The sequence below is a fragment of the Danio rerio genome, chromosome 20, assembly GCF_052040795.2.
Source record: "Danio rerio strain M-AB ecotype USA chromosome 20, GRCz13ab, whole genome shotgun sequence".
Classification (NCBI taxonomy): domain Eukaryota; kingdom Metazoa; phylum Chordata; class Actinopteri; order Cypriniformes; family Danionidae; genus Danio; species Danio rerio.
Window position 1 is genome coordinate 24359435 of NC_141040.1, and position 24583 is coordinate 24384017.

Here is a 24583-nt window from a genome sequence, read left to right on the forward strand (position 1 = left end):
GACTCAACCCATATCTATAGAGGCTATTTCTGCTTACACATTTAAAGTAAGGTATGTTAATCACTTTCAGCATGTATTTGCCTGAAGCCTGAATAATTTCTTACCCTGGTTTCTTTACTTTAAACTGTGGTAGGTTATTTTGTACATTTTAATGCTGTTTTTACACTCAAACTTAAACATCCTCCAGTTTTTAGCAGTGTGTGTTGCTTATTGTTTTGTAGACTGAGGCATTGGTGTCACCATAGATCTGCTCATTTTCAGATCCCTGGGTGAAATCTCACAGTGTGTGTGTGAATGTCAGTGTGTTTGTGTGTGTGTGAGTTTGTGCTTCTGGAGCCCTTATGTGAAACCACTGCAGTCGACCTTCAGTAAAAATTGAACTGGAAAACTGTCATCTGCCACAAATAGCAACAATAATAGAGTGAAGGACAGAAAGGCAGACAGGAGCAGACTATGTAACGAGAAGGAGACAAGGTGAATTGATGTGTATGGGGGTGTGACGGGACCCTCACTGACTGCTGATGAGACACACTACAGTAAAGCCCTCAGGAGGACACTTTAGCAAAATGACCACTTAAAACGTACAGCGTTTCTAATGTCTCAATTTCACAAACAACACATATACACAGTCAAATTTCCCCAAGGTCACATGATGCAAGAAGCTTTGTGAGGCGCATGCAGTTACAGACAAGGTGAAAGTGACACTCTTGTGCACAGCTCTTATTTAAGATGCATTTATTTTACTATATAATTCCACAAATGTAATCAGCTCTGCAGTGATGTTTAATAATCATGTTAGTAGGAGTTGAAACATTTTGAAATAGAACATTTGTATTTTAGACAAGTAATATGATATACATGAAGGTATGATTTTATAAATAAAAAGACAAAAAAATTATCAGCATGTCTGTGGTGATTGAAAAAAAAGATTGTAGGGTAAATTATATTTTATTGAATCTGCATTTGCAGAAATTTAGAATTTGCAAAAAAAAAATTGCATTGATTTCCTTCTTAGTTTTTGTTTACATTGAAAACTTTCTAGAGGTGCAGAACTTTACTTGCCTCACAATTTAATTAAGAGGGCAATGATTGGATTATAAAACAATTATGTAATAGATTTGTAATAGTTTCATTATAGTTACAGTTGAAGTCGGAATTTCTGTTTAACGGAGAAAAGTTTTTTTTCCACACATTTCTAAACATAAGAACTCATTTCTAATAACTGATGACATTTAAAGGCTTAACTAGGTTAATTAAGCTAACTAGGCAGGTTAGAGTAATTAGGCAAGTTATTGTATAACGATGGTTTGTTTTGTAGACTATTGAAAAATATATAAAGCTTAAAGGGGCCAATATTTTTTTTGAACAATTAAAAACTGGTTTTATTTTAGCCGAAATAAAACAAATAAGACTTTCTCCAGAAGAAAAAATATCCTTGCTCTGTCAAACATCATTTGGGAAATATTAAAAAAAGGAAAAAAATCCAAAGGGGTCTAATAATTCTGACTTTAACTGTATATTAATATGCACAGTATAGTTCAACCCAGGCTCATTCCGATTACGTACCCCTATATACATTTTTGGAGAGAGCAAAATATGTCCCAGGAGCTACGTTTGTTTGCAGCTTTTGTTTTTCGCGAATCTGCTGGAGGCCACTGTGTACTCTTTTTCAGATCTCACATTTCTCTCGTGAGTGCCATTCGAGCCTCCTGTTTAGTAAATCCACCAGAGGCTGCTGTCGGCTGACTAACTGACTGACTAACCAACCGACTAATCCCCCCACACTCCCCCTTCCCTAAACCCAACCAATAGTGTTTTCAAAACCACAGATTGACCCACCCACCCACTTCCCTAAACCCAACCAATAATATTTCAAAAAGTGCCGATTGAACTGCCCACACCCTTCCCTAAACCTAGTTGCAGTGTTTAGAAAAGCTTTTCAGAAAAAGAAAAGCCCTTGTCTGATTTTTTTACCACATTTTCAGATTTTACCTCATTCTCACCCTGTTATTTATTTGTTTATATTATTTTATTTTATTTTATTGGCTTCAGTTTTTGTCTTACCTGCCTTCAGGGACTGTTCTTCATCGGACTAAGTACCCGTTGTCATGGTCAACTTCACTCTGCATCTCAAGTCTGCTGACGTATGCGTTAAGCTACCGGTCAAGCTGGTAACAGCAGTAAAGCCGTCCACATGCAGGTAGCAAGAAAAGGAACGGTGTCATATCACCCTGTAGCGTTCGTTTTAAATCCGAAATGCTCTGGCTACATAATTTGCGATCCCCAGAAAAGTATATAGGGTTACATTTTTTAGAATAAGCCTATGTTGGTATAGTTGTATGTCATTTTTCATGTTTAAAATACCACAGATGCAAAAATGCAAACCCTGGAACAATGAATAAAAACATTTTATATATATTTACCTGAAATTAAAAAATATATATTCACAAATGCCATAATCAAATCCAAAAATAACTCACATAGTCTTTATTATGAATGTATCAGATTTGTGACATGTGAAAGGATTCTGTGTATTTGATCATTCAGTTGGGACCGCATGGTGACAAAGGAATCTTTCACTAGTTGTTTGATGTGTGTCAGTTCTTATGGATAAATTTAAAGTTTGTGAATTTGGGCTTTTTTCGTGCTGACCTGATGTGTGTCAGTATAGCAACAATAATTTTTACAAGAGTTATTGTACTTATGTTTTTGCTTTAGGCAAGTTCAAATAAATTTTTGCTGATATTCTCTCATGCAGATAAATCAACTTCAAGCATTCAGAAGTCCAGTGATGACAGGGATGACCTGTACACCTCCCTCTTGTCCAATCAACACTATTCCTCTCATGAAGACACCTCTTACTTTTCTGGCAGCCTGAGCAAATCTGCTGACAAACATACAACCCACACTGATGACTTCATCTCTGGATCCTATTCTGTCACCTTCAGCTCAGATTCCAGCAACAAGATAAAAACCAGCACAGACCAAATTGACAGCTCTCACAGCACAGAGAGAGCTTTCGGCTCTTCTTATAACTACATGGACATCAGTGGTAAAGACGACTCGAGGAGCTCACAGCGTCCCCTGGAGGACTGGAGTATGAGTGGCCTCTCAGAGCCCTCCCTGTACACCAAACTGGAGAAGAGCCCATCACCGGTCGAAGTAGATGCAGATGAACTTGGCTCTGCAGGACTTCTGGACACTCAGACCTTCCCGTATGTGGAGGAACCATCTGATGAAGAGCTCTCTGACTATCAACCCTATCGATCTCCAGGTACCGGTAGCAGTGCCAGCCCGGTGAGGATCACCTTGACAGAAATACCACCCACATCTGTATCACCGACTACAATCCAGCACAGCCCCACAGTTACAGTTTCCCAGAAAGAGAGTATCCTGAGTCTGGGACTGGAGGGAATGCCTACTGTAACCCTCTCAGAGCCGGAGGATGACAGCCCTGAGTCATCTACACCCCCTACAGGTGAGCGTCACTATTCTACAGTAGTGCATGCACTACCACAGGTATCAAGCTCAGTTCCTGGAGGGCCACAGTACAGTTTAGCTTTAACCCTAATTGAACATATCTGCTCAAACTAATTCAGTCCTTCAGGCTTTTTTGAAACCTACAGGTAAGTGTGAACAAAACTCTGTACGGCTGCGACCCTCCAGGATCTGAGTTTGACACCCCTGCACTCTTAAATTCTTTTACTGACTGACCACATGCTCCTGTATTGCTTTATTTGTCAATCTGTTAACACATAAACACCACAAATCGATCAATCACTTAGTCATCCTCTATCCTTCAGATCTATCAGAGGTTGCCACAGCAACATGAACTGCCAATTACTCTGTTTTTTTTTGGCACCCAGCACTGGTAAACAATCATACACTCTCTCATACACACATTTATTCACTATGACCAGTTTAGTTTACCTATTTTTCTAAATTAGAAAAATACCTATAGTGCATGTCTTTGAACTGTGGGAGAAACAGAGCACCCGAAGGAAACCCACCAAAACATGGGGACAACAAGCAAACTGCACACAGGAGTTCCACCTGGCCCTTTCGGGATTCAAACCAGTGACCTTGCTTATCTTCTTGGAAAGTAGCAAAAACATTTTTAAGCTTGTTTGGAAAGGTAGTTTTTCTTGCTAGCAAATCTATGTAAGGCCCAATGATTATCAAAGCTACAAGTAGTGACGAAGGGACCCAAACCCTGCTCACTGCCACTCAGATTCACAGCTCATACACACATTCATCTTAAAATAGGAGATAGAAGCATACAAAGAAAAGAAAATGTGTTCTAACTGTGGTTTGTCAAGCCCGTTCACCTGTGTGAAGGGCAAGTAGGATTAGCCTTTTTGAACTGAAGATCCCTGAGCTCTGCCATGCTGAAAGGCAAGATCTAGTTTTGCATGCTGCTTATTTGCCTTGGTTGGTTTGCATTTTTGTAGTTTAATAAAAAGAAAGTTGAGATATTTTTAACTCACTGCTCTGTAGGTGCGCCTGGAAAAAGAGAGTTTGTGGCATCGCACTTGTGTCACTACCTATTTGCATGCGTAAGCCATGTGTCTTTTTCAGAATCAGAATCAGTTTTATTGCCATGTGTGCTTCACACACACACAAGGAATTTGTTTTGGCTACAGAAGCTTCCATTGTACATAAAGTGACAAGTGACAACACAAAATAAATATGGAAAAAAGACGATAAACATTAAACAGAGATGCACTTAGTCAAGAAATTTGGATGTTCAATTGTATGTACAGATTTGTTATAAATATACAGTTTATAAGGTGCTGTGTACAAATGCGTATGGAGAAAGTATTGAATTGTAAATTGATATAAGGTGCTGTGTACAAGTGCGTATGAGAAAGTATTGCACATATTTATTGCACAGTTGGGGGATATTTAACTGTTCATGAGGTAGATGGCCTGAGGAAAGAAACCTTTCCTGTGTCTGGCTGTTTCTGAGCTTGGTGCTCTGAAGCATCGACCAGACGGTAACAGTTCGAACAGGTAGTGTGCTGGGTGCGAGGCATCCAAAGTGATTTTGTGAGCCCTTTTACTCACTCTGGAAGAGAACAGTTCCTAAAGTGTAGGAAGGGTAGTGCCAGTGATTCGTTCAGCTGTTTGGACTATTCGCTGTAGTCTACGGAATTCGGTTTTGGCAGTGGATGCAGAGGATGGATTGGATGACAGCTGAGTAGAATTGTAAGAGCAGCTCCTGTGGCAGGTTAAACTTCCTCAGCTGACGAAGGAAGTGCAGTCTGTGCTGGGCTTTCTTCAGAATGGAATCTATGTGAATGTCCCACTTCAGATCCTGAGAGATGGTGGTGCCCAGGAACCTGAATGACTCTACTTAAGCCACAGTGCTGTTCATGATGGTGAGTGGAGGAAGTGCAGGGGGGTATTTACTAAAGTCCACTATCATCTCCTCTGTTTTGAGCGTGTTCAGCTCAAGATTGTATCTGCACCATAATGCCAGCCACTCCACCTTCTGTCTGTATGCAGACTGATCACCATTCCGGTTGAGGCCGATAAAAGTAGTGTCGTCTGCAAACCTCAGGAGCTTGGTGGAGGGGTCTTTTGCGGTGCAGTCGTTGGTGTACAAGGAGAGGAGGAGTGGGGAGAGAACACATCCCTGAGGGGCACCAGTGCTGATAGTGTGGCTATGGGATGTGATTTTGCCCATCTGTCAGATGTTGTCTATCTGTCAGAAAGCTGGTGATCCATTGACAGACAGAGCTAGGAACAGAGAGTTGGGTCAGTTTGTACTTGAGCAGTGATGGGCCGACAAACACTGGGAAGTTCCACACTGAGGCGGCCATCCATGCCCCATCTTGATGAGGTCTTCAAAATAAACATTTGAAATTAAACAGCTTTAGTTCATTAAGAATGAGCGGATTTTCCTGTTCTTTGTAAATCATTTTGTTCATCAGTGCCTTTAGCAGTGGTCATCAAACTTGTTCCTGGAGGGCTAGTGTCTTAAGATTTTAGCTCCAACCCTAACCCTAACCAACCACCTAAACAAGCGAATCAAGATCTTACTAGGTATACTTGAAACATCCAGGCAGGTGTGTTGAGACAAGTTGGAGCTAAACCCTGCAGGGACACAGGTCCTTCAGGACCCAGATTGGTGACCCCTGGCCTATAGCATAGGTCTCAAACTTGATTCCTGGTGGGCCGCAGCTCTGCACAGTTTTGCTCCATCTCTAATCAAACACAGCTAGCTGATCCAACCAATCAAGGTGTTCAAGACTACTAGAGACTATTAAGCAGGTATGAGTTGGAGGTGGTTGGGGCTAGGCTATGCAGAGGCGTGGCCTTCCTGGTATTGAGTTTAAGACCATTGGCCTAAAAGCCTAGTGTGTTGATACTAGTATGTGTTGACAGACACAGCACTGAGGTGTTCATGAACTTCATGCAAAGCTAGTTTTAAATCCCGGCTCATGGTTCTTTGCCTATCCATCCCTTCTTTTCTCTCAATGCATCACTGTTCTCCATTGCCCTCTCCATTAAAAAAGTGAAAAACACTTAACTACTGTATGCGCACATAGTTGCAGGAACACCGGACATAATGACTTTATGCTACAATTTGTAGTGTAAAATCACAGATTGAATTACACTGCCATGATAGAGCAGATGGCCACAAGCATTTTAGAAACACTCCTAAATATTTCCCTTTTTTCTTAATAGAAGACTCTGAATCTCCAATGGATCCAAACATCCAGGCTGGTGAAACTGAAATAATGAACTCCATCCCAGACAGCACTCAAGCTTCAACAATCCCACCGGCTCAACCTGCCTCAAAGAAAGACAGTTCCCCAGTAGAAAATATGTCTGCCCCTAAATCCACCTTGCCCCCTACTTCCCAGGGTTTTGAGGGTAACAGCGCCGAATCTGGTGACTCTGAGATTGAGCTGGTGTCTGAAGAACCAAGTCCACGAGCTCCCAGCTCTGGCTACATGAGCTTCAGTAAGACTCCTGCCACTGCTCTACCAACCATAGTTGCTTCCACAGCACCTGTCCCATCTTCTACCACTGCCATTCCCAAGAGCCTCGCCTTGCAGTATAGCATCTTGAGGGAGGAGCGTGAAGCAGAGCTGGACAGTGAACTGGCTCTGGAGTCCTGTGGAGAGGAAAGTCCAAAAAGATTAACCCACGGATCCTCAAAGCGCTACAAGGAGATTCCACAGGCAGTCAAAAAACCCACATCCCCAACTTCTGCAACTAAAGAACCATTTGTTACTTCCACTACACCTTCTACGACCATTCTGGCCCCAACCAGTGCCTCTAAAGAAAAGATGTCCACCATGGAAGAGAAGCCTAAACACAGCACAATTCTAAGTCCAGGCCTTCCAGAGCTGAAGGTAGAGCATCCTGCCGGGGAGGTGCACAAGAAAGAAAGGAGACGGTCCAGTCAAGCCCGCAGGGGCTCAGAGAAAACATCTGCTCCACCAGCTGTCTTCCAGGGTTTCAGCAGGGAGAAAGGTAAATGCATGTTCTTCAATTGCTTATAGTCACCCAAAAAACACAAGTTCACTTTTGTCCCTCTTTTGTGCTTATTCTGTAATTGATTACTAGGCCCACACAAAATCTGCATGTGCAAAAATCTGCAGATTGAGTTTTTATGTATTTACCTGTGTAAATGTGTGTAAATTAATATTTATTCAGTTTTGAAACTAATTTCAGTAATATCGTTCACTAATATAAAAATGTTCATATGATTTATTTACAATAAAGTATGTAAGGTAATATTTTCATCGTTTAGTATATACACTATATGAGAGGCTTGCTTTGTTTACCAAATAAGTGGATCTAATAAGATTTGCGTGGTGAACATTAAATTAAAGTAAAAAAGGTATTATTTTTACTTCATATTTTATTTCATTTTAGTTACAATACTCCCAAAACTATTCCGCATAAATTCACAGATTTTTTACAAAATTCTGTGCATAAATAGCAAAAAATGTCCGGTCCTATTGATTACTCACCTTCATGTCATTCCAATCCATGAGACATTCGTTCATCATTAGAACACAAAGTAAGTTTATTTTAGATTAAATCTGAGAGCTCCCTTATCCTCTGTAACGCCTGGGGGGAGTGACACTCACAACAGAAGGTAAGATCCAATATGCAGGTTTATTCAATGTCAGGCAAGCAGTGGTCATCAGGTGCAAACGGGTATCTATAGACAGTCCAGAATCATAAACGATAAACAGGCAAAAGGTCGAAAGGCTGGCGGCTAAACTAGAGAACAAGGGTGACAAGGCTAAGGTCTAACACGGGGAAACAAGACAGGGAAACGCGTTGTAATGTCACAAAGATGCAAACAAGACTCGGCACACTGGAAGGGTGAAAGAGTGGCTTAAGAATGGAGTGATATCAGTCTGTGACAAGGTTCAGCTGGTGATTGCAATCAGGATAGATGAATGAACAGGCGTGCGTGTTTGGGAGCAGTGCATGTATGAAAATGTAGTCCTGGGAAATGCGGAAATGTAGTTTTGAGAGTTCGTGTGAGAACCAGCGATCTCTGGAAAGCGATCGCTGGTTGTGTGACAATCCTCCTTAGACAGAATTGGTAATGAACATTGTTGGGTAAGTTACTTTAAAAATGTATTGATTACTAATTACATTATCAGTGTAGTATTTAAAATATTTTATAATTACTCTAATTACCTGAAAAGTGTTTTAATTTCTCAATAAGTAACTTAGCTAATTACTTTTTAAAAATCCCTTTAATCTCAACTGGATAGATAGTAGCTGAACCTTTTAATAATTTAAATAATACATTTAAGATCAAATTTAACAAGATTAATTTACAATAAAATTTAAGATTTTATAATAATAATAATATTAATAATAATAATAATAATAATAATAGATTATGCAGCAATAAGTATTAATTTGTCACACCAGTGGGTTATATTGTTTTTTAAATCATGTCGACAATAGATTTTTTTTTTTTAAATTAACAGTAATCTCTTACTTTAATTTTGCACCTAAAAAGTCAATTAATTACAGTAAAGCACTACAGTACTTAGTAATCCGTTACACCCAACATGGGCCATGACTAATGAAACAGTCAATGTCCAGAAAAGGAACTAAAAATGAAACATTAATGTGTCTTTGACTGTAATCATACAAAGCTCCATGGACAATTTTTTTGCATCAAAAAGACTGAAAAGATTACTTTGTTTTCCTATATCACCCGCATCAGATCATGGTCCACATCAGTGAAAATCTCATCATTGAAAAAAGTGCAAAACTTTTCGTTGATGACCTTTTTGTCCAGGACTAAGATGAGATGAAAATGAAATATCATACTTCATCAGCATGCAATAATGTTAATGAAAAAACTATGACACTAAAGCTTATCAAAAAGATGAAGCTAACATTGATTCTTGTTGTAATCCGCTGGACTTCTGCATTGTTTTGCAGTCATATAGTTTGGAATTACACAATGGTGTGTAACTGCTGACAAACTGTTTAGTTGGTTGAACTAACTAAAGTGTTAAGTCTGAAATAAATCTGACTCACGCTCATTGGCCTCACCCTACTGTAGGAAACTCCCTTTGGCTTTAACAGCAGGCAAAACACATTTCAATGTCTCAGTCCCTTGGGAATCTGTCAATCCTGGGCATGCATAAACTAATGTTCCTAATATTATATAAAGGCGTGCTAATTGGTGCTTGCAGGTTCTTACATGTATCTTGCACTTACATGCACTTTAAAAATTTTGATTTTAGTCAGACTAAAACGATAATTGTTGCTGGAAGGGCATCCAAAGCATAAAGCATATGCCAAAATAATTGTCATTTCATTCCACTGTTATGACACCGTAGAATAGTGAGTGTGTAAAGCAATAGTTTGTGCATTTATGTTACATTCAAGACTCTGCAAATCCCAATTTTGTTCAGTTATATTAATAAAACATACCTCATTAAGATTCGCTTCATTAAAACTGTGCAAAAAATCCAGCTCAACAAGGCTGAAACGCTGATATAATAGTCAGATGTTACGACTAAATTTAGGATAAGTGCAGTTTTTGTGTGACTCGTAAGTTCTTATATGAAAACACTCAAACACGTTCTCTGGACTCAGGTTTCTGATACACATTTCCTGCTCAACTGTTCCTCCACATACATTCCAATAAAATCTCGCATCATCCAACAGCAGCGGCACAGGGAAACATTACCCTGTGTGATATAATGTGTCTTGTCATCTTTAGACCTCCAGAAGGTCATACACGAAAGATTATATAAATCACAACACACATTTCTCACACTGTCCCCTGTGTCTTTTGATGGATGGCTAATGTTGTAGATTTTCTTTCACACCTGTCTGCTCTCGGCATCTGTTGTTTGTGTCTCTGGGAATCAGCAGACCTCGGTGGAAAAATCTTGTGTGAAACTGTAAAAAATTAATATGGAAGATCTGGCTGAACTTACAGAAGTCAACAATTTACCAAAATATATGTACTGTATATTTTTTTTGGGTGTAATGGTAACACATCCCTTTAGTGCAGTGGTTCTCAATGTAAGATTATCAAGAACTTGCGACCCCCCCCCCCCAAAAAAAAAAACTACAAAAACATATACAAACAATAATAATTATTAATAATAATTAACAATAATAATTTATTTTAAGCTGTTTGCAGTATTTTAACTATATTTACTATACATTAAAATAATTTTGCTTACCTTTAAATAGGATGGGTGTACTGTTGACAGTAGAGCAAGTGGATCTTTACTTTATGAATTCATCTTGATATTTCTGGCATTCCTAATTCTGACGGGATCTTGATGTTATGCTTGGATAAAGTAGACGGTTCCGATGACTCGGGCAGACTGTCCACAGTTTCCTCAACATTTTTAGATTTGTGAATTACATATTTATCCATATCTGCAGTTGTTGTTTTCACATCCAGATGTGCACTGTAGTGATAACTCGCGAGTTAGACGCTGCACAGTAATGATGTTCGATTTCCTTTTTTTTTTAACTTTCTAATCAGTACTATCTTTAAAAAAATCTGAAAAAAATTATTTGTAGCTTTCACTTGTAATACTAAACAATATATATTATAATCACAGAAAATTCTAATTCTAATTCTAATCACAATATTAGAATCACTCTCCAGACCCCTTGACCCCCAGTTTGAGAACCTCTGCTATAGTGAGTAACAATTCTATGATATACTTAAAGTGAGTTCAAAACAGCTTTAGCAAAGCAAACTTTCTGCAGAAGGTTGTTTTTGCTGGTAAACAACACCTTCCAACACTAATAATGTAATAGGTTGGTGTGGCTCTGTTCATTTTCTGTGTTCCGTATGTAGAGGTCAGACGTCTATGAGTAAAAACATAAACACAGAGGAGCTGTTTTATAGTAGATATTGAAGTATAAATATGAAAAAGGGGCAGAGAAACAGCTGTTTAATGGCTGTATTTTTGCCTCTAAATAGAAATTGTAAAAGATTTTGGCTGTATTGTTTAAATATGTAGATGTCACATTTGACTGCTACAGAAATGATGATTTATTTGCCAGTTTTATTCATTTAATGTGTCGTCTCTCACAGGTAAAATGTTTTAGATTTAAAAGGTGCCACAACATTTCTACAGCCTATAAGTAAATTTCATTCATTCATTTTCTTTTCGGCTTAGTCCCTTTATTAACCTGGGCTCCGCCAACTTATCCAGCACATGTTTTACGCAGCGGATGCCCTTCCAGCTGCAACCCATCTCTGGGAAACATCCATACACATTCATTTACACCCATACAAACACGCGCAAAGGCAGGGAGCACATGCAAACTCCACAGAAATTCCAACTGACCCAGCCGAGCCTCGAACCAGCGACCTCCTTGCTGTAAGGTGACAGCACTACCTATTGCGCCACCACGTTACCTAGAAATACTTTTTTTTTTTTTAAGTTAAAATTTTCACATTTTTGTATTGTTTTAGATGTAGTAAAAATATTTGGGGGGCTTTGGGGATATACATAATATAAATGCCATGTTTATTTACACTCACTGTCCACTTTATTAGGTACACGTTACTAGTATTGGGTTGGACCCCCTCTTGCCTTTGAAATCTTCCGTGGCATAGATTCAACAAGGTACTGGAAAACTTTCTCAGAGATTTTGCTCCATATTGACATAAAAGCATCACACAGTTGCTGCAGATTTAAGCTGCAAATCCATGGTGTGAATCTCCTGTTCTACCACATCACAAAGGTGCTCTATTGGATTGAGATCTGGTCACTGTGGAGGCCCTTTGAGTACAGTGAACTCATTGTCATGTTCAAGAAACCAGTCTGAGATGATTAATGCTTCATGACATGGAGTGTTTTATGCGTTAAAGAGATGGACATGGTCAGCAACAATACTCAGGTATGCTGTTGCGTTGACATGATGCTCAATTGGTACTAATGGGCCCAAAGTGTGCCAAGAAAGTATCCCCCACACCATTCTACCACCACCAGCAGCCTGAACCGTTGATACAAGATAGAATGGATCCATGCTTTCATGTTGTTGATGCCAAATTCTAATCATGTCACAGAAGAAATCGAGACTCATCGGACCAGGCAACGTTTTTCCAATCTTCTATTGTCCAATTTTGGTGAGCCTGTGCAAATTGTAACCTTAGTAAATACTCTGACCAGCCCGCCTGGCACCAACAACCATGCCACATTCAAAGTCACTTAAATTCCTTTCTTCCCCATTCTGATACTTGGTTTGAACTGCAGCATATTGTCTTGACCATGTCTACGCACCTAAATGCATAGAGTTACTGCCATGTGATTAGCTAATTAAAAATGTGTGTTAACAAGCAGTTGGACAGGTGTAACTAATAAAGTGAGTGCAAAGTCAAATATTACTCAAATATTAGCTTTTAAAATAATTGCTTAAAAATGATTAAATATTGAAGACATACTTTTATAATTAGTTTAATATGATTAATATTAAATTAATAAACCTTTAAGGAAATGAATGTTGACTTAATTTATTTACTGTAATTTATTGGTCACTATACTTCATTTATTTGCATCTCTTGAAGACAGTCACCATCTTTTATTGATGCTTTGGGCCGGACTATTGTTAGATGAGTTCAGAGAAAAGCACCACCTCCATACGGTTCAGATCAATTTCTGTCCACTAGATTTGTGACCTGTTAAAGTGCTGCCGTCTTGTGATTCTATAGGCACACTGCAGAATGAGAGAAGAAGGAGATCCTTAAGATAAAGAAAGATAAAAACACTATGATGGGATTCAGACTTGCATTGTCATGGATTCAGATGAACAGTGTTACGTCAATTATAAACCATAGCAATTGGTAAACAGCGTTGTCAGCCAGATTTAAATGTAATCAATGTTTAATATGATGCTATTGAGTCAATATAATACTATTTATAACACCTTCTCATAAAGAACTGTAAAGAACAGATTGGCTTGGCTTTACTGTTGTTTCCTGCAAATTATTGCATTTGTGTGTCGTTGATGATGACAGATGAGGTCTCTCTCTCTCTCTCTCCCACCCCTCCTTTCTGGAGCTCAGTGTCTCACAGAAGCCTCTAGAAAGAAGATGACTTTTGTAAATGCACAGGCTGAAAAATAGCATCATTCGCTGCTGTTTTCTTCCAGCAGAGGGCTCAGTTTACCACATATCATCTTTGTCTCACTGTCAGCTTGCTAGAAAGGGACTGTAATGCATAATCTATGTGGGTGCTTGGATGAAATATAGATTTTTGGGGTGTAAAAGGCAACATCTTATTGTTTATGGTTTGTTATTGCTCGTGATAGAAGTCTCCTATGCTCAAAACTGCATTTATTTGACCAGAAATGCAGTAAAATAGTAATAATTTCTAATATTGTACATCTGTTTTAGATATAGTTTAAATCATAATTTATTTCAGTGAGAGCAAAAATTAATTTTAAGCACCATTAACTACAGTCTTAAGTGTCACATGATCTTTCAGAAATCCATTCATTTCAATGTAATAATTAATATCAATGTTACAGATTTAATATTGATGCTTTATTTGACTGCTATATACATTATGGTACATCAACTGTCTTGCAATAGTCAATGTGTCATCATTCACATTGTAAAAAGCTTGCTAAATTATTGCACAGTCTCTTATTGTTAAAAAAAATCACAGATGAAATTGGTAACCATTTTAAGGTGAAATGTGTTGGTTTCTGTTATCGTACTGTATGTTAAAGCTCATCATACTAGACACTCTGGAATGCTGCACTCAAAAAATAATGTTTGTTGTTTGTTCAAACATGGAGTTGACTTGTTAACAAAGGTTCGGCAGTGGGACCACGCCTTACTTTGCCTCCTTAACTAATCACATGTACTCCCTAAAACTTATTTAAGGCAGACCAGCCCTCTAGCACTGTTCTTCTCGTTCTCTTGAGCCCACTCTCCGTCCCTCTGTTTACTTGCCTCCCATTTACAATCCGTATAACCCTATCTTCCCTCCTAGGCTGAACCCGGGGGTCCAATCACTCTACAAAAATATTTCGATAGTACGATACTCCCACTCTGAGTCTCTAGGCATCATCATAGGACACCCGATCAACCTACCTACCTGTTCATTGTTTATCCTCTTACTTCCCTTCCCCTTCATCGCACTGTTCCCTTACCATCCCTATCATCCAGAAGAAAAAGTCTAGCTCAAAGTGTGGCTTGGTCCATGCTGGTGAATACTTATTTAAAATCAGCTGAAACAACAAAATTCTTGAGCTGGGACAACTTAATTGTTTTATGTTCAATCTACTTCAATTAGTAACTTAATTCCTTTACAAATCGATTGTGTAGACCCTAGCTTTTTTTGACAGTGTTGATTCTGATTGTTCAGTCACATTCTCAAATAACAACCAGTAAAACTAGCAACACATGCTCATCTGGGACTCACTCTACAAGGACATGCAAGGACATTACACAATTCTAAGGCAGACCAGTTATTATTCGTTACATTTGGAATGACTAAAACAAGCAGTTATTCAGTGACTCTAATGCTTTATTATTTCTTCATCAATTATTTCTCTATTAAAGGCCTGTTTGTCAAGAGTTCCCTGTAAGCTAAGGCAAAGACATATGCTAATCGGCTTTGTTTCCATTTGTTGGACTTATTTGTTTTGTTTAACACACAAAAGGTTAAATGAAGTGCTAACCTCTGAGTTAAATATGTCAAAGACGAAACATTTTACATCGCTGAGCTGTTCGTTTGCATGATAAATTAATTGGGTGTTAGTATAATGCATGTTGCAGTACATGACATATGGGATCAGGGTGGAGGTTTTCTGTGCACTGAAGTGTCTCATTACAATCTGCTGTCTCACCATGAAAACAATCACAAACATGATAGGGCATTTTATACCTAGGAATTTCCAATCAGAGATTTGAAAAGAAAATGGAAGGGCTTATATGGCTGTTACAAATGTTAATGTTCATTAGTGATTTTCTTGCTTGTTATTTAGGAATTTTTATCAGACATTTATGTGTTTATGACTTTGTTTTTGCAAGGCATTCATTATTATTCATTAGCTAGTGATCTTTTAAATTGATTAAAAGTAACAGTAAAGATATTTTAAATATTTACATACAAAATAGTTCCATTAAAATGCTGTGGCTTCAACTTTAAACATTAATAATATAGTGTTTCTTGAACCAGTTAGGGCTGCACAATATGTAGCTTCAGCATCGATATATCACAATGTGCACATCTGCATTAGTCACATCACAGAATGTGCAACGTTTATTTATTTTCTTTTTAGCTTAGTCCCTTTATTAAGTTGGGGTCACCACAGCAGAATGAACTGCCAACTTTGTGCAACGTTTATATGTTATGATTTTAATTGACTACCACCGATCAGAACACTTGAAATTTATTGAATCTGAATACTGAATGGACAGTTCGCTTAAAGATTACAATTTCGACATTTATTTACACATTCATTTTATTTTGGCTTAGTCTCTTTATTAATCAGGGGATGCCAAAGCGGAATGAACCGCCAACTTATCCAGCACTTATCCACAGTGGATGCCCTGCCAGCAACAACCCAGTACTGGGAAAGACATTTTTTCATTCTCATGTAATTCCAAACCAGTATGAATCTCTTTCTTACGTAAAACACAAAAGGAGATGTTTAGCAGTATGTCCAGGCTGCTTGTTTACACGATGAATTGGAATAGTGATCAGGCACAGTAAAACTCCAAAAAGTAGGGAAAAAATAGATGTCTTTTATTTATTTATTTATTGAGGCACTGTGGCGCAGTGGGTAGCATAATTGCCTCAAAGCAAAAAGGTTGCTGAGTTTGCATGTTTCCTCTGGGTGCTCCGGTTTCCCCCACAAGTCCAAAGGCATGCTCTAGGTGAATTAGGTAGTCTAAATTGTTTGTAGTGTATGAGTGTGAATGGGATTGTATGGGTGTTTCCCAGTGATGGGTTGCAGCTGGAAGGGCAACCGCTGCGTAAAACATATGCTGGATAAGTTGGCGATTAATTCCCCAGATTAATAAAGGGACTAAGCTGAAAATACTGAATACTGAATGCTACTCCTCAGAAACCAACAGTTTTCATTTTTAATTGCTCTTTTGTAATATTTATCTATGATAATATTTTGTTTATTGTATTTAATGCATGATTCAATCCCCTACAGAATCATCATAATTGTTCCATTTTCATGCATTCTTACCAAATAGAGCTATTTAAGCCATCTGGTGAAATTAAATTCATATCGCAATAAATATTGCAAAAAATCTAAATATCGCAATATTAGAGTTTTCCAATATTTGCAGCCCTAATTACAATGATTTCTAAAATATCATGTGACACTGAAGGCTGTAGTATGATGCTGAAAGCTTTGTCATCAAAAGGAATAAATTAGGATGATGTTGTATGTTTTTCCTTTTTTAATTGATTTTTATGTATAGATTTGGTATCGACAACCACATAACAGATTAGCCTGGTCCTCTTGAAAAGGTCAGTTTCACTTTAATGTGGCCAGTCCATCTTTGGCTACTGGACAGGACTGTGAGCTCATCTTGTTTCCTTTAAGTGAGAATGCTGAGTCATTCTCCATACCTCATGAAGCTTGCCCCATGATGTCTCTTTCCTCTCTCTCTCTCTCTCTCTCTCTCTCTCTCTCTCTCTCTCTCTCTCTCACACACACACACACACACACACACACACACACACACACACACACACACACACACACACACACAGTTATAGCAGTCCAGAGTGAAATTCATCAGACATGATACATCAAGTACGAAATGAGCCTTTGCACTGAATGAGCAAAATAACTGTGCAGCAATGGTTACCACCAGATTTGGACCTCCTCAAGAGGATTAGATAGGATTAGTGTCCCATCAAAAAGGAGGAGGATGAGAAAGGAAGAGGAAAACAAAAATGTCATCCTCCCACTTTAGTGTCCGTCTGCAGGGTCTTAAAAGGACAGTTCACTCAAAGATTACGATTTATTTACTCTCATGTAATTCCAAACCAGCATTTCTTATGTAACACACAAGAAGAGATGTTTGGCGGTATGTTCAGGCTTTTCACACGTAATAAAAGGGAATAGTGATCAGGCACAGTAAAGCTCCAAGATTAAATGAAAAAGGTTTTTTGTTTTTTTTAAGCGCTCTATTTTTTTGTTTTTTTTAAGGTTCTTAATTTAGTTTTGGAGCTCTCCTACCATATGTTCACATCCATCCAAAGTAAAAAAAAAAATTTTTTATTATAATGTATGTTCAGCATCACTCCTTTTCTCCCTGGGTCTGAAACAGGTTGTTAAGGATGATGGTCTCTCTCTAAACATATTCTAGAGAGACCATTCCAAGAGTCTGCTGTGCTCTGTCTAATCACTTACAGTGTGTGTTTCAACTCTGGAGAATTCTTCACCTTTACATTACATTTGCTCTTATTCATTTAGCTGACCCTTTTATTCAAAACTTTAAATTACTAGAGAGCAGCGATGTAAATGTCATGATAAGTTAGTTTAGCAGTGTTTATACATATATACATAAATACAAATATATATACAGTTGATGCCAGAATTATTAGACCCCTTTGATTTTTTTTCTTTTTTAATTATTTCCTAAATGATGTTTAACAGAGCAAGGACATTTTCACAGTATGTCTGATAATGTTTTTTTCTTCTGGAGAAAGTCTTATTTGTTTTATTTCAGCTAGAATAAAAGCAGTTTTTAATAATAAAAAAAAACTATTTACAGACAAAATTATTCGCCCCTTTAAGCTATATTTGTAGTCTACAAAACAAACCATCGTTATACAATAACTTGCCTAATTACCCTAACCTGCCTAATTAACCTAATTAAGCCTTTAAATGTCACTTTAAGCTGTATAGAAGTGTCTTAAAAATATCTAGTCAAATATTATTTAGTGTCATCATGGCAAAGATAAAATAAATCAGTTATTAGAAATTAGTTATTAAAACTATTATGATTAGAAATGTGTTGAAAAAAATCTTCTCTCCGTTAAACAGAAACTGGGGAAAAAAACAAACAGGTGGACTAATAATTCAGGGGGGGCTAATAATTCTGACTTCAACTGTATGTACATACACACACACGCACACACATTTTCATTTGTACATAAAAAGGAAACAGTTTGTCACCTGCAGGTGGTTTATTAAGCCCACATACTTAAACACACTCAAAATTGTACAATAATTTCTCAAATAAGTGTCTGGTGCGTACGGAGAGGAAACAAGTGTCCTACTGTGAAATGAACAGTATTATTAGTGTCAGTTTTATCATATCAGTTCAATCTAAGGCTTCATCATTTGGAACTGCAGGCAATTGGACCTGAAGACTGCATGTCATCTACAACATAGGCTTATTCTGAAAGCGTAGCGCTATATTCATTTCTGGAGATTGCAAATTATGTAGCCTGAAGGACGTATGGCTGCATTTCATCTTTAAAATGAATAATACGGGGTGGTATGATGTCGTTCCTTTTTGCGCTAGCAGTTGACCGCTTACTGACTTGAGAGCAGGTAAGTCAAAAACAGAAGTCAAAAAATAAAATAAACAAGTAAATAACTGGGTAAGAATGTGGTAAAATCTGAAAACGTGGTAAAAACCAAGCAAGTGCTTTTTCTGGATTGCTTTTTAAAACTGTTGGTTGGGTTTAGGGAAATGGGTGGGCGGGTCGATCAGTGCTTTTGAAAACACTATTGGTTGGGTTTAGGAAAGGAGGAGGGTGGGTCAGTCGATCAGTCAGTCATTTAGTCAGTCGACAGCAGCCTCTGATGCATTTACGCAAAAAAAGCAGGTGAGATGGCACTTTAAGGTCTCAAAAAGCATACATAGTGGCATACACAGTGGTGGATTCGCGAAAACAAAAACTGCAAAAAGCGTAGCTCCTGGGAAATATTTGGTGCTCTGCAGAAATGTATATAGCAGTACGTTTTCAGAATGAGCCTGGCTTGGTCTCTCTGTATGTTAACAGCATGATCCTAAAGTCTTATAAATGCTGTGTTTGAGGGTCAAAGTAAACATTATTTTTGTGTAGTCAGTGTAAAGCACTGGCATTGTGCAAATTTAATAAAAAATCAAAAAATCTGTACTTTTTATTGTAGACAAGACTTACTTACCATGAAATTTGATCTTTGAAATTTTGCAGACTGCTATATTACATTTGCATTGGGGCAAAAATGTACCTTTTTCAATTTTAATTCACATGATATCATACATACTAATCATTTTTACATGCATGTTTTACATCAGAGGACATGTTTTTTTTTAGTAGTGACCTGCAATTAGATTTAAACATGTATTCCATATCTGCAAAATGTTCATTTTTAAAATGAAATATTAATATCTAAATAAAATAACAAAGTCAAAATTTATGAATAAAAATCTAATAGAGTCACCAACTGGTCACAATACCCACTCCCAATCTAAATGTCGGGGGAAAAAAACATTAAATAAGGCTATTTTATAGGTTTTAATAATGATGCTTTGCAACTTTTTTTAATGTCCGCCATCAACAAATGCAGTTCGTCAGTTCCTCCAGCAGTAGGCAGCACTATCACCACATCCCCCAGTCCTGCTCTCCTCCATCCCTGCCTCCCCCTCCCCTCTCTTTCTCCTCCTCCTCCTCCTCCTGTGGGTCATTCATGCACTGGTGTGAACCGGTGAGCGAGAGAGAAAGAGAGAGAGAGGGAACGCCGACAGATACAGAGTGAGCAGCGGAGAGGCTGTAGAAGTAGAATTAGCAGAAAGCGATTCTCAGTCCTTTTCCTCGCCCAGCCTAGTATGCAGGCCAGCACCATGGCAGCCGCAGACTCAACCAAGATGGAAGGTTTCTGGAGCAGCTGGAAGTGCCAGGGTAATGTGAGTGTGTGTGTGGAGGAAGAAGGGGTCCAATGGATGCAAGAACAGGCTGAATGAATAGGATGCAAAAGCATGTCTTTATAGAAAGGGATTGATTTATTGGGGCTGCTAATTTTATTTTAGGTTGCATGTGCGAAGATGCTCGAGCACACGTCTCCTGCTTTTTCTGCATTGAGGCCGACATCATTAGCTTATGAACAGCAGACTTTAGGGGGGGGGGTCGAGACGGCTGGACACGCCCTTTTTTTCCCCCTTCTTGTTGTGCGTAGGGGTTTATCCTATATTCATAGACTCTTGGATTAGAATCAAATGGCAATGGTGTCCATGAGTGCCTCATTTTTAGGTCAGATGTTCATTTGGATGTGAATAGCTTCATAATGAGATAGTAAATGCTGTGTGATTTTCTTTGCTTATGTTGATCGTAAAGGCCTTCAGGTTGCATTGGGAGCAGAAAGCGAAAGAAAGAAAAGAAGAAAGGGTGTGGCTACCTGAATGGAGAATCAGCTCGTGGTGGAATTCTGCATGAAATGTCCTCTTTTTATCCTGGAAATGGTTTATTCTGTGATTAGTGAGCTTTTGGTGTCATCCGCTAGAAGACAACTATCCGTTCCTTTAATCAATCCAATGCCTAGAGACTATCACATCTGAGGGCTCGAACGGGAGGAAGAAACTAGAACAATTTAAGAGGGAGGGATTCTGGTTGTGGCTATTTATATATTGAGCATTTTGAATCTGTGACAGTTTAAGGGTTTATAAACACAAATCCTTTTTTTAAATAGATTTTTCATGAAGTGTATTAAGTTATTAATTTGCATTCAGTATTTGTTCCTGTTACTTAATTTAGTTTTTTAAACTATTTAGTTTTTTAAACTTTGCACTCTCCATGACATATGTGCAAAGTTTGGTGCAAAATCAGAAAGTAAAAATTATATATATATATATATATATATATATATATATATATATATATATATATATATATATATATATATTAGAGTAAAATTAGTGCGTAATTTAAATTTTAAAACTGGTTAAAAATTTCAACGTTACGTTATGAATTTTGAATTTAATTCCAAATCTGAAGCTTATCTATACAATAATGGTTTTAAAGTTTAGTAGCCCAAATTTATGTGCAAGGGAAAAATTTAAATAACATTTTCAAAAATAGCAAAAATCTAAATAAACAAAACATATATACAATTTTGTTAAAATGATGTAGTTTGTATTTTTTTGGCAATATTTAGCTTAAATTTAATTGTATTATCTTTCCACTTCTTTAGATGTTATGTGACTAAAATATTATTTTAATAAATATATCTGCTTAATAAATCTGTTTTGTTCAACTACACCAATATATATTACCCACATTTACTGAGAAATGGATCAAAATATTTATTTTCAAAATGGGGTGTATACTCAGTTATGCTAAGCACTGAATATTGCATCATTTAGTTAATTATTTTCACTATAGTACATCCCAGAATTATGGTTTGGCCTTTTTGGAATAATAATTCAGTGTCTCTTTTGGTAAAGAAATAGCTTTTTGCTACAATGCTCTGTTGGCTTTATAAAAAAAAGCCATCATGAAAATTAAAACGGAAATAAAGATGACAAAAGCAAACCTCTTTCTTTTTAATAGCACAAAAACAAGGTAGGTTGTAATGTTGCACTGTGGGTTGTGTATTCTGTTGCTATCTCTTTCTATAGTCATGCCTGTTGGCTTTGAATTGCTAATATCTGTGTCCTCTATAGGTATTGATTCAATGCTATAAAGTCAAACCGCAGCAAAGGTGCTGGCTTCTCTTTAGTCAGCAGTTTCTGTTTCTCCTCTCAGTCAAGAATGCGGTTTAGTCGAAACTGTGACATGAGTTGCCACTTTGGCTGTTAATGTCTTGACGGTCAATTGGTACTAGTCCAACATGATCTCTGCCAGATCTTCCATTAACAGCAAGTCATAAAATAGATGTGATTATTTCTCAGTGACAAATATGTTAATGAATTATATCACCATTTCCACAAGTGGAAACTCTGCAAATTGGATAAGATTGGAATGATCTAACTTACAACCCAACGTGCTGTTTTTCTGTTGAGAAAATTACAACCTTATATATGTAATATAATCTTGAAATATTACATCTAGAAAGCTATGGTAAAATATATCTAGTGATTTTTTAATAGAGGATATAAAAGACATTATTTAGCAAAACCCAGTGTTATATGATTTTCCAGATCCTGCATCTGTGTCATCTATTAGTTTGTGGTCAGGGCCGGATGTTGCAGGAAATTCTATTTTGCAGCCAGTTTTATTAGATGTCACTACATCGACAGAGTAATGTAGGTCGAAGGTCTATTTTGGAGTTGTCATCCCCTTTTAACCCAATTTTTCACAAGGCGCATCAGATTGTGGTTCTTAAATTTGTGAGAGATGGTTATTATTGATTCTTCAGTGTTTAGAGGCGGTCATTGCTGTAGGGGTGAATATCTACACCAGAAAGACTGTCATGGCAGATGTCAAGATATGGTGCTTTGTATCTGTGCTTAAAGTGGAAGTGAAGCGGTCAATCAAATTTATATGATTTCCACTTAGTAAAAATATATAAAACAAACATGATTCATGTAACCTTTTTGAAGAAAATGTCATGTTTTAATATAACTTTAGATCTCAGGTACCGCCATCTTAAAATATCGCTGTGTCTGATGTCATGGGGTTGGTTCTGTTCGCTGATGTGAACAGATACAGTAGAATTAATGGACTGACTGTGGAGACTGGAAAGCCTAATTTAACCCAACGTGTGACATTGTGGATATACAACATGGAGCTGGTGCAAGCCAAGAATCTTTGGTTTCAATTTAATTCTTTTGAAAAAATGGGATGACAATGGTGTTTTATTTGAAAATGTGCATAAGTTACTTTTGCTACTCTCAGGTACAGTAGCTACTGAAAAATCAACCATCATTCACATTTATGTTTAACTTTTATATCAGCATTTTTCTTCATCTAATGGAAGTAATGAGAAATGAACGTAGACCCTTAGAAAGGTCCAACATCCATATTTAGTCAGCTTCAAAGCAATCAACATAACCCCTGCTCTTTACAAGAGGAATGAACCATGGAAAAAATAACAGCAAATAAACTGAAGAATAACTGAAAACTGAAAGATTTGAGCCCACTTTACCTTAATTTCTCTATAGCTTAACAAAAGAGATTTACTTTTAGATTTACATCTTAGATGACCTTTGGGTGTTTACTCATAGGTCAGTGTACATCATGCATAGTCAAATACACTGCCTTATTTATATCATGTACTGGATAGCGCACAAATACAAGTGCTTGACACATGAATACTAATTAGCTTTAGTGGTCATTCTATACAAAAAGTAAACAATATTGACTTACATGAACTAAAAATGAACCACAACATTTATTTATCACAGAGTATTGTAATACATTTACTGAAGTCCATATACAGTTGAAGTTAGAATTATTAGCCCTGCTTTGATTTTTTTTATATATATATTTATCAAATTATGTTTAACAAAGCAGGGAAATTATTACAGTATGTCTGATAATATTTTTACCTCTGAACAAACCATCGTTATACAATAGCTTGCCAAATTTCCCTAACCTGCCTAGTTAACTTAATTAACCTAGTTAACCTAGATAGTGTCTTGAAAAATATCTAGTAAAATATTATTTACTGTCATCATGGCCAAGATAAAATAAATCAGTTATTAGAAATGAGTTATTAAAACTATTATTTTTAGAAATGTGTTGAAGAAATCTTCTCTTTGTTAAAAAGAAATGGGGAAATAAATAAACAGGGAGCTAATAATTCTGACTTCAACTGTATGTGATTGTTAGCATTAGTAAATGCACTGTCAGTTAATAGGAACTTACAATGAACAACTTTATATTCATTTACTAACATTAACAAAGATTAATAAATACTAAATTCAATGATTTGTTCATGATTTTAAATTTAATAAGTAACAGAACTTGTTGCTGTAAGTCTTACGGAGTCTGTTTTTTTCCTTTCCAAAAGTTCTAAAATTTCCAAAAGAATTTATTGAAGTGCTAAACGATTTTGTGAAAGACAAAACTGTATTTGTACTCATTTAAAACAGTTACAGACATCTTTTAATCTATTCACACACAAGCTTATCAACTTGTCATCTCTCTTTCAGCATCTCTTATTGTTTGCTGTCTTTAGTAGT

General features: G+C 37.1%; 1 protein-coding gene across 5 annotated transcripts in view; it reads left to right on the plus strand.

The window, feature by feature from the left end:
• rtn1b (reticulon 1b) overlaps positions 1–24583 on the plus strand; it is a 58155-nt gene that overhangs the window by 14150 nt on the left and 19422 nt on the right. Inside the window, exons 2-4 of one of the 5 annotated variants that reach the window (XR_015517461.1) lie at positions 2759–3478; positions 6694–8703; positions 9094–10582. Coding sequence is in view for 3 of the 4 variants with exons in the window: in NM_001328271.2 (NP_001315200.1) it covers positions 2759–3478; positions 6694–7488 (1515 nt within the window). In the remaining variant the exon portion in view is untranslated. 5 annotated transcript variants of the gene reach the window in all.